This window comes from Phaseolus vulgaris, chromosome 5 (genome assembly GCF_000499845.2).
Source record: "Phaseolus vulgaris cultivar G19833 chromosome 5, P. vulgaris v2.0, whole genome shotgun sequence".
Lineage (NCBI taxonomy): Eukaryota > Viridiplantae > Streptophyta > Magnoliopsida > Fabales > Fabaceae > Phaseolus > Phaseolus vulgaris.
The window spans coordinates 38,901,078-38,915,418 of NC_023755.2; the positions used below are offsets into that span (position 1 = coordinate 38,901,078).

Below are 14,341 nucleotides of genomic sequence, written 5' to 3' on the forward strand. Positions count from 1 at the left end.
GTCATTTCAAACCTACCATCCACTATTAGACCAGAGTCATTTCAAACCTACCATCCACTATTAAACCATAGTGATTTCAAACTTACCATCCACTATTAGACCATTATCAGACCATTTATAATTTCACACACGATTTAATAACCAAAGGGCATTTATTATATATAATTTCACACACAATTCAATAATCATTTAAACTATAAAATTAGAAAGGGTCGCGCGAACGCTGACCCCACTACCACAAATTATGATGTAGGCTCTTCCACTTGGGAAGACCTTAGGATGACACCCTTTCAAAGTGCAATGAAAGTCACCAACCTAGGCCATAGAACTTATTGCTCATCCATTGACCCCATCCAGGTAAGTATGTTGCAATGTAGCCAATTGCTCTTTATTTAATCAGTGTTGTCAGGTGACATATTAGAACTTAATCAATGTGGGATTAGCTAATAGACCATTTTGTTGTATTTTCTGTAAGAGTTTATGTTTTGGGGTGTGAAATCTTATATCAACTAAAGATTAAAATATAAGTTGGTACAAACTTAACTTTATAAATCGATTTTATGAAATTGAGTTAAGCTTAAAATACACTTCTTAATAAATTACCGATTGATCATAAAAGACAAAACTCTCTCTTGAGGAGTTGAGGAGTGGCACATGTGTGCAATGAATTACATAAAATGTTTGTTGGTTCATTAATTTGATGGCTAATGAGTGATTACTATTTAGTTAAAACATTGGAGACTGGCTCATATTATAGTATTATGCTTTTTTCTGAATTAGTCAATACTTTGAAGGGGACAGAGGAAGAAAAAGGTAGGGGCATAGGGCAGTGAAGCAGAGGAAAGACTCACATGCAAATACATTGGCCCTACAACAGTAATAGACAGCTCAAGGATTATTGTGAATCATCTTTTAAGTCACAAACCTACCTATACAAAATCCACAACCAAAAATTAGCCACTCCAAGCTCTTAACAGTTTGTGCTCAAGTGCTTCACAGGCTCAATAATGCAGGGCATCATGGTGGGCCACTTGGAATTTGTGCCCACATGCAATTCATACCATGCAAGGTGCCTAAGGTACATCCCCATGTTTTACCTTGTTCTATGAAAAGATGAGAAGGCTAGGTTAGCCCCCACTGGAGCCTCTTTTTTGCCACCACCATTGCATATTGCTTTGTGTCTGTCACCATTCTGCAGTTAATGAGAACAACCATGTCATAATTGTGCCCATCAACATGAACATCCAACATTTTGGCCTCTCTAAACAAACTGCAAAACCAGTAGACATTCAACCTTGTCTGTTTATGATAATTAAAAAAATATTCTGATTCTGATCCATATAATGACATGGTCGATACCTTTCCTCAGTTTCCATTTTTTGTCTACAAATTTTCCTTGTACTTCTCTTCTTTTCATTTTATCAACTTGATGTTTTCAACCTCCTATCATGCATTGTACTGCATGACTTTGCTTTGCTGCAGACTATGGCACCAGGACAAAAATATTGTTCTCAACAAACACATAGAATATGTTACTTAATGTCCCTTTAATCAGCCACGTTGTTCTCTCTGATTCAAGTGCAGGAGTGAATACAAACGAAATCTTATCCATAGTTTAAGTATAATCGTGGATTTAGTTAAAAAAAATAAGGTTTTAAGGATGTTTTTCTCTTTTTCAAATTGGACCTAATATCCGACTACTTGTATTAACACGGTAGCAAAATGAGATATGTTAATTAATGTCCCTTTAAGCAGACACTTTGTTCTCTCTGGTGGATGCAAACGAAATCTTCTCTCTAATTCAAGTGTAGTTGTGGAAAAAACAAGGTTCTAAGGATGTTTTTCTCTTTCTCATATTGAGACAATGTCCAACTACTTATATTAACATAGTAGCAAATCGTTGATATTTATGTGGTTTGAGAGGTCAAACATCTGTTCCAAACGCTTGTCTAAGCAGGTTTGCATTGGTTGTAGGATTCTTAGAGAAATTGTTTGATATTTTTTTGTAAAAAAGGTTAAAGCACCTCTTCTATATTCCATTTTTATTTAATTTATTGTTTGTCAATTAGAAAAAATAGAGCACATTGTTCTTTTTCTTTTTCCACTAAAGTTTGGTTGCATTAATTCGTGTCATATGATTGTATTTGGCCTCCCCCATAAAAGCTATTAATGATTTTGCAGTTTTAACAGTAAATTACTTAATTCAGCCTTAAACACAAACCAGGTTTCTTACTTTCTCGATTTTGGTTAAAGCCTTAAAGGATAACCTGAGGGAGTGAAAAAAAAGTGAAAAGCATGGTTTTAATTGGTCAGCTTCCCTTATGTCTGTGTCGGAACTTTGGATAAAAAATTTATAAATGCTTCTTTTCAAGGATCCATGTTAAAGTGGTCATTGAGCAAAGAGCTAAAGTGTAGTCTCTTACTATTTAATGACAAAATAAGTACCACGTGTCCTTATGTAGCATCCTCACCATGAGATTTCTAAAATGACAAAACTACTGGGCTTCAATTTCAGTACATTAATCAGAGGCCCAGCTTCAATTGGAATAAATGAGACCAGCCCAAATCCACTTTAAACTTTTATACCCTTTGGGCTTTCTTAGCCCTCTTTTTAGCCTCTTAAACCATTGCAGACTCTTTCTTCCTACACCTCCATACTTTCTTGTGCCACCCCCATACTAAATGTGAAAATATCATTTTATCCTTTTTTGTTTGCCCACCCCCTTGGATTTGAAATAAGCCTATGGATTATGTAATCCGGATATATTCCAGATTACATAATCCGGAAGTCAATCTCATATTTAGAAAAGACTTCCGGATTATGTAATCTAGAAGCTAATCACACATCTGAAAAAAAGGCTTGCAGATTATATAATCCGGAAGCAAATCTTATGTATAGAAATTTTTTTTGGATTATGTAATCCGGAAGGTAATCACAAAAGGCTTTCGGATTACATAATCCAGAAACTAATTCTGAATCTAGAAAAAAAGACTTCCAGATTATGTAATCCGAAATATTAAAAAAAGTATTTTTAGAATAAAAAATTATGAGAATGACACAAGAAGATATGAAGGTGCACGAAGAAGGAGCCACCAATGCATTTATCAGCAACCTGCATACATGTCCAACCTCATTCTGTCGTTTATGCATGAGTGTAAACCGTCTCATGCAATACTATTTGTGTCTTTTTTTTGAATATTCATAAATTAGTGTTGTTGAGAATATTTTATAATATATAAGTGAAGGTAAAAATCGATTGATAAAGTGAAATTAAATTTAAAGTTTTTTTTTAATATGATACGAGAGTTATTTAAAATTTATCTTAACAAAAATTTATTGATTTTATTAGATCACTCGTTATCAATCAATTCATAATATATAGTCTCGTACACAAGTTTTATATATTAAAGATCCTACATTGATTAAATATAAATACAATTCAATCATTTATACCGTTTTCCCACACTGCAAAATTTGAATTATTAGCATCATGCTTCTGGATTAAGAAAAGAAAAGAAAAAACATCTTTTCTCCTGCACCACTTGCCTTATATAAAGGAATCGTCTTAGACAGAACTCACTCATATAAACAAGGTACATTTCAAAGATTTGAAAACAGATAGAAAATACCAACAATACACATTTGTTTTTTATTAAGTAAAATGTATTAGACAAATAGTGAGATGCATGATTTTTTTATTTTTTTTTAATAACACAGAAAAGCATAAAAAATGAACAGAGATTTGAAAAAATAAGGAACAGACAATTAGTGATGGAGCTAGCTAGGTTGCACTTTGTTGATTAGTGTCTTGATATGTAGGTTGTGGTGAGATCCAACAATGCCTGCATTGAAGAAAAAGGAGGTTTAGTGCATGGCACAGTAAGAAAATTATGTTACAGAAAGTTGCATATCTTCTGTAAACAACTACTCTATACCAAATTCATTATTTTTCTGGGAAAGCATGCAAGATGACAAATGAATGAAAAGGGAAAGAAGATATTCAATATTTTAGTTCAAATTTGACCACAATCTTCCTTGACTTCACTGCTCAAAAATCTTGTTTGCTTCTCTCAGAATCAACACAAAAGAAAAAAAGTATGGATTCTATATATGTTTGGTGAGCATCCAAGATCCAATGTTGGAGGTGGATTTCACTTTTCTCATTTATTTCTCCAAGTTTAATTAGTGCTTTGAAATATTGAAAAAAGAGGAAGTAATCATTGATCTAAGAAATATGGAATATTCTTTTCCTTTTAGGTATATTTATTTTTATCATTAAAAAGAAAATATGGATTTTAGGAGTACTTGAGTGACCTAATCCTTTAAAAAAGAGAATTATACAGCAATGGTATGTTTGATTGAGAAAAAAAAAAGGAAAGGAAAATTAATTTTGGTAGTTTAGTGGGAGGGTGATATATATAACCTAAAAATAATATTTATTTTATTATTTATCATCTATATTTTTCATTATTTTTCTTCATTTTTTTGTTTATTTTTTAAAACTAAATATTTTTTTTTAATTTGGAATTTAGTCTTCAAATATTTTTTTTTTTTTAAATTCTACTCTATTTTTCACCTATGAAAAATAATATTTGAAATAAAAGATCCATAAACGAGTAGTTTCAATTTTATAATTTATTTTTCAAGGTTGATTTCGAGATTGATATTTATGTTTTCTAATTTATATATCTTTTCCAATTACGAGAACCTTTATCTTGGCGCTGTAAGTAGCTTTGATGTATTTAGTTGGTTAAAAAAAATTGATAGAAAATAATAAATAAATATGAAATATTTGAAAGGTGTTACAACTCTATTACAAAAGAAGGTCTAATCAAGAAATTTTTTAACCTAATATTTAATATCTAAAAAAATTAAAAAAAATTACATACTCTTGTGTTCCAAAGTCAACATCATCTGAACAATTCTTACAAAATCCTGCTCAGTTAATTAACTACATAAAAAACCAACTACTAAGAAGTCACATTTTAGATATACTTAACTGTCCCACAACTTTATAAAACACATATGTATTCTAGAGTACAAAAAACACAAATTACAAAAGGTATATATACAATCATATTAAGACCACTAATATGTTTAAATTCCTCAAAAAACCTCTTCTGAAACACAACTTTCACTTAGCACATCCATAAGAAAAATGTCTGCAACACCAACATCTTCATTAGAAAACTCCATAGCAATATCATCCATTGATAGATACCCTTATTCTGACTGTGTGTATTAGTCTCTGCTGCCTTGCACTCCAGTTCACGCTTTTCTAACCATGTATTGTATCATGCATTACTGGATTTTGGTTGTCACAATTACAAAATATCAAAGAATTTAAGTTCTCTAGACAACTTATGGTTTTAGACTTTTTTGTTAGTTTTTGTATCATTTTGTGATGTTTTGGGCTTCTAGTTAAGTTTTTTGTAATGATAGAAAAAGAAGTTAGGTTTGTTGTTTAAGTCATTTCATTCACAGATTGCATGCGTATCATGTATATAGATTTTTGAGATAATATGTTATTGGGTTATAATGAGTTTTGACTTACATTTAGCTATTTTTATGTATATGGGTTGAAATATTCTTTAATTATCTCATTTTATTTTATTTAATATAATTAGTCATTGTATATTTAAAAAAATTCTACCATGCATTACTAACAAAAAAAAAAATTACCAACCTACTAAATTATCTATAGCTAAAAACAAAATACCTTAAAATGAACCACAAAACATATAAGAATCATATATCCATAAACGCAACAATTCATTCAAGAGTTTATTAAAATTAATGGTTAAATTGTTTATTTGATCACATATTCTATTTAATTGTTTTGATTTGCATCAAATAATAATAATAATTTATTTAATTCTTTAATTTTAAAAATTATGTTAATATTGTCACTTTCATTTAATTGATCATAGCACATTAATAATTGCGAAGTATAAAACTGATACATACATAATCGAAGTAAGTAAATAAAATAGTGCTGTCATACCAATTAGTGAAAAGAATAATATTGACGCGATTATGAAAATAAAATAATTAAATTGAGTTTTTAGTTAATAAAGAAGATACCATATTAAATTCAATAAATAGAAAGATAAAAGGGGTATAATTTTACTATAAAAATAATTTATCATAAAAATTATATATATATATATATAATGTTGTTACTCTTGCTCTTTTACTAGCTATTTTTATATTAATTACTAAGAATGAAAATAAACAGAAAAATGATATCTAAATATCATTTATTTGTCTTCTCATTAAGATTAAGAAATTTTTCTCCACCCTAAAGTGGTTCATATTAATAGATTAAGAAATTTAAAACGATATTTATGCATTAAAATTATGTAAATGTAATGCTATATAGGATAGATTCATCTGATAACAATTTTTTTAAATAAATTCACAAAACACAATTTTTTCTGCAACCCTAAATACAATTATTTAAACAATGCTGTTTGATTCTATACGTGCTTCAACTATATATATATATATATATATATATATATATATATATAATTTTCACTAGTTTTAGTGAATAAAATATAGTTTATTCATTGTCTTATTTTCATTAATAATAGGAGGCTAAAGCCGGATACACTTTCTGCAAAAGCAAAGAACTGACAGCAAAATAAAGTAGGAATGATTTTGAAATAGATTATTGAGGAACTGGAAGTGCTTTAGGCAAAGGGTTATTATGAAGATCAATTGAAATTGACCCCAACTTGCAATCAATTGATATTGTTGGAGTAGAAGAACTACTAACACTGTTCTTTCCTTCTTCACCAATTATTTTGTTGATAATATGGAGCATAACATCATAAAGTTCTTCCCCATTTCTCCATGCATGCACCTCTGGTTTTATGTGATTAGGGTTTTTTGACACTAAATCACACAATGGAAAATTCCTTCTAGGCATCAAATAGTCCTTTTCTTTCAGCTTCAAACTAGGGCAGAAGTCTCCATTTCCATCTCCAAGATAAATGTACTTCTTCTCTTCTGCACCATCATTTTGGATCCTTTCTATCACCAATCCCTGTGTAACATTACGAAAAGTGTCAATCATTAATGGCTTCAAAAAGTTGAACCTTTGATATGGTAGTATTAATAAAATTTAATTAGTAGTTTTTGGTCAAAAGTTTCACTTGGATTATGGCATTATGACATACACCAGAAAGATGGAGCATGACGTGTGGTCAATAATAAAGACAGTGTGCTCAATAATTGAATATAGTCAAAAGAAAATTTGACCAAAGCTAACTCCTCCAATGACACCTTCCTACACCTTCCTACAAGAATAATATTCTTTATATAAAAAATACCTTTTCAGTTATTTAAAATAACTGAAAAGTATAAAGAAAATTTTATTATTTATGTGGAATTTCACAATGAAATTATCAAAATAAATAAATTTTTATAAATTTATCAAAATGAATAAATTATGCATACGACTTCAATTGAAATTTGATTATATTAAAGTTGTGTTACATTTGTACGACTTTAAACTGAAGTTGTATTATATTGACATGACTTTAAACTAAAATTGTGTTGAGGTAACACGACTTTAAACTAAAATGGTGTCAAAGTGATACGACGTTGATACGATTTCAGTATAATTAAATTTCAATTGAGTCGTACCATCTTAACCTTTATTTTGATAATTTTTTAAAATTTTATTTATTTTGATAATTAAGTTGTGAAATTGCATCTATGTAAATGAATCAAAGTAAAAATCTCAATTGAAATTAGAAATTATTTTGCATATAGGAGTAGAAGTGATAGAATAAATGTGAGGAATAATGAGTGTGCCATAAATAAAGAAACAGAAAGAGATGGAGTTAGTGGAGTTGCCTTGCACATGTTTGGTGGACAGAGATTACAACCATGAGAAGATTTGACATAGTCATGGTAGGGGCAAATTCTGAGTCTCCCTTCTTCATTAACATAGCTGGGATTTGCAGTGATGTCAGAGAAACAATTCCAAACCCCATGATGCTTCAAAATTCTTTCAATAAAGAAACTGTTTGCATCGCTCACAATCTTCAGCTCACACCTCAACACAATAATGTCATCTTAGGGTTAGCATCACTACTATCAAGCAAGATAAAGTACAAAGAATCAAAGATGCCACATGTTGGTTAACCCTTTCATCACATGTGAAATTTCATGCAAAGCATTTCCACCATGATGGTTTTTTTTTTGAAATATTCAAAAGCATGTTCATGAAATATCAAACCTAAGAGTTATTTAATGTATTGGAGTTTTTTTTATCAACAATAAAAAATAGATAAATATGAAACAATAAAAAATAGATAAATATGAATTACTTCAGGAATGATCTAACTCTTATACATACTGGACAGAAAGCTCACAACAGTCGAAACAACTACAACAACCTCTCACAAATAGCAGAAGGAATCACTTATTCAACCTAACACAAATCATTTGTTTTTAATTGAAAACATACAAACTAAAAGATCAAGACATCAATCTGAAAAGGAACTTTGAAAGTAATCCAAGATCACACTTTCAATTTTCAATTGGTTATAAAGAAAATTTCAAAAAAAGTATATATATATACCCAAGGGAATATGCTGCTTGTATGGCTGGGACAATGGAGGGATGCATTGGAGTCCTGTTCAGAACTTGTACAATGTCTTCAATTGTTTTTCCTTGTGAGTGAAGTTCATCCATCATCTTATCCTGTGAAGTTTTAGGACGATTAGAAAAATGATTTGTTTATCTATGAGGAAAGAAATTACAGCAAGAAAATGAAGAAAAATAGAGAAAACCATGAGAGGGTTCCAAAGAGTGTTGGGAAGAAGCTCATAGAACTTTTGAGTGAGACCAAACTCATCAAGAACCCAATTGTCACTATCACACTCAATGATCGTTGAGTCGAAGTCAAAAACCACCACAATCCCAGCCATTATTAAGTGTGCAAAAGCTTATCTTTGTGAGTGTGAATGTGATCCTCTAGACTCAGAAATGAGTGTATTTATAGGCAAAGAAAAGGGTAGCTTGCACATAAGCATGCATGATAGATGGAATTTTTTTTTATTCCAAGGAATCTTATGGAGTTATACATTCAATAAAGATTATATTTTATATGATTCGAAGGCCTGTAGCATATATAACACAGTGCAGTTTACATAGAAAATTATTTGACGATTTACCATTTCACAATAATTACTTTTTCAATAGTTTTTTTATTAACAAGAAAGAATCAATAAATAGAACCATTTTAGGATGATTAAACCCTTATATAGAATATGAAAATAAAACACACATCCAATAAACTCACGCCCAAAAAGATGCCAACATCTAAATGAAGAAACTAAAAGAAGCTGACACATGTTAAAAACACATCTAAACTAATAAGTCAGACAAACAAATTAAAGAGTACCAACATAAAAAAATAAAATCAAGACTTAAATTCCTACATTGTCTCACAGATAATCCTCACACAATCCAAACAAAACACTCAAACTTAAATTTCTCTATTATATCAATCACATACACTGTTATTATTTTTTCTCATTTTAACATTTTTCTCTCTGTAATATATAATATTACTTTATATTGGATTGACAAGGCAGGATGAACCATGCAGAGTGGTCTCACTATTTTAGTTTTCTGATCCGTTTAGTTTCGTCCCGCATAACCTGCAACTTGCGCGGGTCAAGGACGGGACAGACGAACCAGTTCGCAAGTCCTCATAATAATAAAAAAGGTGTTTCTTCTTACACTTACTCAGAAAAAAATTGTTGTACCCCATCAATTCCAAATGTTAAAATAATTATTCTAGATTTCGAAAGGTAAAATAGTTGTTTTGGAAAGGTTGTTTTAGAATTTAGATTTTTCTTCTAAATTTTCATTTTCATAATTGACTTTTATGTTATGAGAAGTAAATTTCAAAATTGATGAGGTACATGAAGAAATTTAATGGGTGCATGAAGAAACATCTTAATAAAAAAATACAAAATTACTTCCTCCAATTTTTATTTTTTATATCTATTATAAGTGAATTGATATTTTTTTATTTTAAAACAAAATTAATTTTTTATGTGAATTTATATGAATCATTCTTTATACAAGATACATCAATAGATTGAGATCGCATTACTTAAACGAAAAGGATCAATACATGACGAACTAAATTGAAATGGACCAATACACGGATGACCTCATTGACACTCCTCCTTTATACTCTCTTTACATTCCTTTCTCTCTCTTTTTCACTCTCATTAATAATTAAAAAAACACATTTTTTCCATGTTTATAATATAAACACTTCATCTTTTAACTTAACTTTTTAGAATGCACCATAAATGTCTTTTCGTATTTGGGCATTCGTTTAGAAATTATAATTCTTAAAAATAGCTAAATTCAATTTGATTGATAAAAATATTGCTAAAAGTATTTGTACATAATTTTTTTAGAAATCGAGCAGTAATATATTTCTTATTTTATTAAAAAAATTAACTTATTATCATGTTGAGTAATTTAATTGCAGTAACTTACTATTTTTGTCTTGATAGAACTTTTCTTTTAACTTGAAAAGGCTAGATTTCCACTTCCATTTATTTTAAATATGACTAAAGACTATTCATGAGAAATATTGTTTCCTAAAAAATGTTATTTTTAAAACCAAAATAAACAATATATTTTCTTATTTTCATATTCGCAATAAACTATTTTTTTTCCTACAAAATGTCTTCGTAAGCTAACATTTTAGTTAATCGTATCAAATAGGCATTGTTCTCAAAATACTACACTCAAATTAAATGCTAAAGCTTGCGTTTAGCCAAACATATCTCGAAAGTTGTTTAAGTAATTTATTCAACCATAGATGCTTGATAAAATTATTTGTTAAGTATATGACAATGTTGAAAAATGTACATGTCTAAATATAATTTTATATTAAAAATAATTTTATTGATAAAAATACATTTTGAAATATGTAAAATTTAGTTTTTAAATTATTTTTAAACTATTGATGTTTTATTCAAAATCATTATTTTATTTTTATATTATATTATCACTACAAGAAAATTATTAAATAGAAATCAATTTTAGATAACAAAAATAATTAGTTGTTATAGTGATTAAATTAGAGACTATTTTAAAGACTAAAAAATTATTGGTTTCTAAATTAATTTATGTCATTGATAAATAGTTTCTAAATTGTTATCTAATTAGCTACCAAAGTTTTAACTACCAATTATCTAAATTATAAATTTGATGGCAAAAACCTTTGGAGTTAATTAGATAACAATTTAGAAACTATTTTTTTTAAATAAAAGCTTTTATGTTAGAAACTATGCTGACACCTCAAGTAACCATCATCATTTTCCATCACATGAAAAAATATTATTAAAAAAATACAAAAATATGGAAGGATTAGAACAAAACACATAGGTTAACAAAAACGATACATTAGACTATTTTATAAGCCGATTTAATAAGGTTGAATTAAGATTAAAATTTGTTTCTTAATATGATATTAAAATCATTTAGAGTCTATCACAATTACCATAAAATATATAATCTTACAGAGAGTCTCAACCATATTAGTTATACTCAAAGTCTACTTTTTAATAAAATTGACAAAAAAAAAATATCAATAACTTGTTTTTATAATAACTTGTTTTTTAATGCGAACCAAACACGCACATAATATGCAGCTTGCAATTGGATGAAATGAACTCATCACTTTCTCCAGAACAAATTTTGTTGATTAGCTGCAATGAAATTCTTTCAAGCTCTTCTCCATTGGTCCATTCATGAATTTGAGCTTTAACAAGTAAAGGGTCTTTGCATATCAATTCCCACACAGGAAAATTCTTTCTGGGCATCATAAAGTCTTGTTCTTTCAGCCTCAAGCTTGGGCAATAGTCTCCACTACCATCCCCAAGATAGATCAATCTCTTCTTTTCTCCTAATGACTCTTGGATTTTCTCTATGATTCCACCCTGCAAGGGAAACTCTTATATCATTTTCTCAATCTCTTTCAAAAACCCAATTTGAAGACAATGTTAACTTTCCATTATGGCAAAATACTAAAAATTAGTTTCATTACTTTTCAAAATTTGTTTCATTAGGAGAGAGTTGTTTCAAATATGATCAACCATTTAGTTCACAACTTACCAATAAATTAATTGGTTAAAGGGGAACCATGTTCTTAGTGTTATACGGTTGCCAAATCAATTAATTTTTTTTCTTTCAGATTATTGGTCAGTCTGTCCCGCTTCACTGTTGATCCGTACGGGTTAGGGGTTATGCAGGACGAATTACAACGGATCAACGGACTAAAGAAATGAGTCTGTCTCACGTTTTTTTACTACTGGGTTGTGAACCGGCCCACACGACCCACTTGCCTGCTTTACCATCTTAGTTGTCTAGATTGAAGTTTGGTACAATATTATGATGAAACTAAGTGGTACTTGTAATATATTATAAGTAAAGGGTTTATGAAATATAGACCTTGCACATGGGAGGGCACAAAGTGCATCCATGGGAAAAGTTGTTGAAGTCATGGTAAGGCAAAATTTGTAGCCTTCCATCTTCATTAATATAACTTGGATTAGTGTTGATATCTGAGAAGCATTCTCTTATTTTTAAGTGTTTTAAAATTGTCTCGATGAAGAAGGTGTTTGCATCACTTACAATCCTCAAATCACACCTGAAAATCACAAATGTTACCACACATCTTTCACTTTCAATGATATAATAATATTACTATTACAGGAAAATCGAAGAAAAATGTTAAGTGATTTTTTTTCAGTAAAAATAATAAATAAATGTAAATTATTTCAAGAATGATTCAACTTTTATATAAATCGAAGGTGAAATTTTTAGTCTTTTTCTAATAAAAACTTTAACTTCCTACCAACAACTAACAAAACTTTTGCAAATCCCCTAAAACAATACACTACAAGAAAATTATGAAATAAAAACCAATTTTTAGAAAAAAAAATAATTAGTTGCTATAGTGACTAAATTAAAGACTAAAAAAAATTTGGTTTCTAAATTAGTTTATATTATTGTTAAATAGTTTTTAAATTTGTATCTAATTAACTACTAAAGTTTTAACTACCAATTATTTAGATTCTAAACTTGGTAGCAAAAACATTGGTTGCTAATTAGATACCAAATTTTTTTAATATCTAAAATAATATCTAATTTAATCATTATAGCAACTAATTATTATTTTTTCTAAAAATTGATTTTTATTTTATAATTTTCTTATGGTGATAAAGGGATAAACCAACAACTCAAAACATTATTTAACCAACGTATTATAAATTAAAAGATCAAAACAACAATCAAAATAAGAAAAAAAAAAAAAAAGATGAAGATGGTTGAAAGTAATTAAAGACGAAACCAAAAAAAAGTTAAGTGGTACATAACATACCCTAAAGAATGAACTGCTTTAATGGCAGGGATTATTCTGGGGTGTATAGGAATCCTCTGAAGAACTTGCACAATGTCATCAATGGTTTTTCCATGGGAATGAAGCTCCATCATCATCCTATCCTGTTAAAGTCAAAACCAAACCACAATGCAAATAGTAAGAGACCAAAGAGGGTGAAATGTACTTTCAGCACGCTTTTTAACATATCATTTAATATATTTTCCATTACTATATAAATCACAGGTTTGTATAATTTTATAAGTTTAAAAAGAACTCAACTAGGAAGACAAAAACTTATCTACAAGAGTTTGACAAAGAATGTGTTTGAAGATGATTTGTTGAAAAGATATGAAATAATTGAATCCATTTTTAATGAAAAACAAAATTGCATATCAAATGAAAAGCTTATACCATGAGAGTGTTCCAAGGCATGGTAGGAAGAAGACGATTGAACAGAACATTGAAACCCAACTCATCAACAACCCAGTTATCACTGTCACAGTCGACAATGGTCTTGTCAAAGTCAAAAACCACTACAATTCCAGCCATTGTAAGTGTGCAAGACAAAAATGGCAATGTCCCAGAAGAACAAATCTCCTTTCTCTGGAATCAGATTCCTATTGGGTGTCTGCAACTGCTCTCAAAATCGTGTCTTGCTTGGATCCAAACTTGAAAATCAAAGGGTATTTATAGTGAACGTAAACCCTAAGGAACCCAAAAGTCATAGATTTTCATGGAACATTTGTTGTTATTCCTAATGGGAATAAAGTTCCATTGTTAGAGCCATTGGATGGGATGAACATTTGATTGGTCAAACAATCTAAGGGCTGAGAAAAGAAGGTGTGGTATATGGGTTAAAGTCATGTGACATGTGATGAAAAAAATATGAAATGAAAGGGAATATTAGT

At 29.3% G+C, this 14,341-nt stretch overlaps 2 protein-coding genes and 1 non-coding gene across 3 annotated transcripts; all 3 read right to left on the minus strand.

The window, feature by feature from the left end:
• Positions 1-206: 206 nt before the first annotated feature.
• On the minus strand, positions 207-365 carry LOC137836241 (U1 spliceosomal RNA). Its single transcript, XR_011085220.1, has one exon. It is a non-coding gene; the product is annotated as a U1 spliceosomal RNA (small nuclear RNA).
• A 6,186-nt stretch (positions 366-6,551) lies between these two features.
• LOC137835867 (inorganic pyrophosphatase 2-like) lies at positions 6,552-8,991 on the minus strand. The gene is made up of 4 exons (XM_068644604.1): positions 8,809-8,991; positions 8,598-8,719; positions 7,868-8,069; positions 6,552-7,052 (listed from the first exon to the last, which is right to left on the minus strand). The coding sequence occupies exons 1-4, from the start codon at positions 8,944-8,946 to the stop codon at positions 6,675-6,677; spliced, it is 840 nt and encodes a 279-aa protein (XP_068500705.1). The 5' UTR covers positions 8,947-8,991; the 3' UTR covers positions 6,552-6,674.
• A 2,584-nt stretch (positions 8,992-11,575) lies between these two features.
• On the minus strand, positions 11,576-14,092 carry LOC137835866 (inorganic pyrophosphatase 2-like). The gene is made up of 4 exons (XM_068644603.1): positions 13,845-14,092; positions 13,434-13,555; positions 12,503-12,701; positions 11,576-11,991 (listed from the first exon to the last, which is right to left on the minus strand). The coding sequence occupies exons 1-4, from the start codon at positions 13,980-13,982 to the stop codon at positions 11,671-11,673; spliced, it is 780 nt and encodes a 259-aa protein (XP_068500704.1). The 5' UTR covers positions 13,983-14,092; the 3' UTR covers positions 11,576-11,670.
• Between the last annotated feature and the right edge of the window lie 249 nt (positions 14,093-14,341).

Coding starts and splice junctions, on each gene's coding strand:
- LOC137835867 (XM_068644604.1), bottom strand. CDS start 8,946: ATGGCTGGGATTGTGGTGGTTTTTGACTTCGACTCAACGATCATTGAG. Junction 8,720..8,808: donor CTCTTTGGAACCCTCTCATG/GTTTTCTCTATT, acceptor AAAACTTCACAG/GATAAGATGATGGATGAACT. Junction 7,053..7,867: donor GTCCACCAAACATGTGCAAG/GCAACTCCACTA, acceptor AATGTTACACAG/GGATTGGTGATAGAAAGGAT.
- LOC137835866 (XM_068644603.1), bottom strand. CDS start 13,982: ATGGCTGGAATTGTAGTGGTTTTTGACTTTGACAAGACCATTGTCGAC. Junction 13,556..13,844: donor TGCCTTGGAACACTCTCATG/GTATAAGCTTTT, acceptor TGACTTTAACAG/GATAGGATGATGATGGAGCT. Junction 11,992..12,502: donor TGTGCCCTCCCATGTGCAAG/GTCTATATTTCA, acceptor TTTCCCTTGCAG/GGTGGAATCATAGAGAAAAT.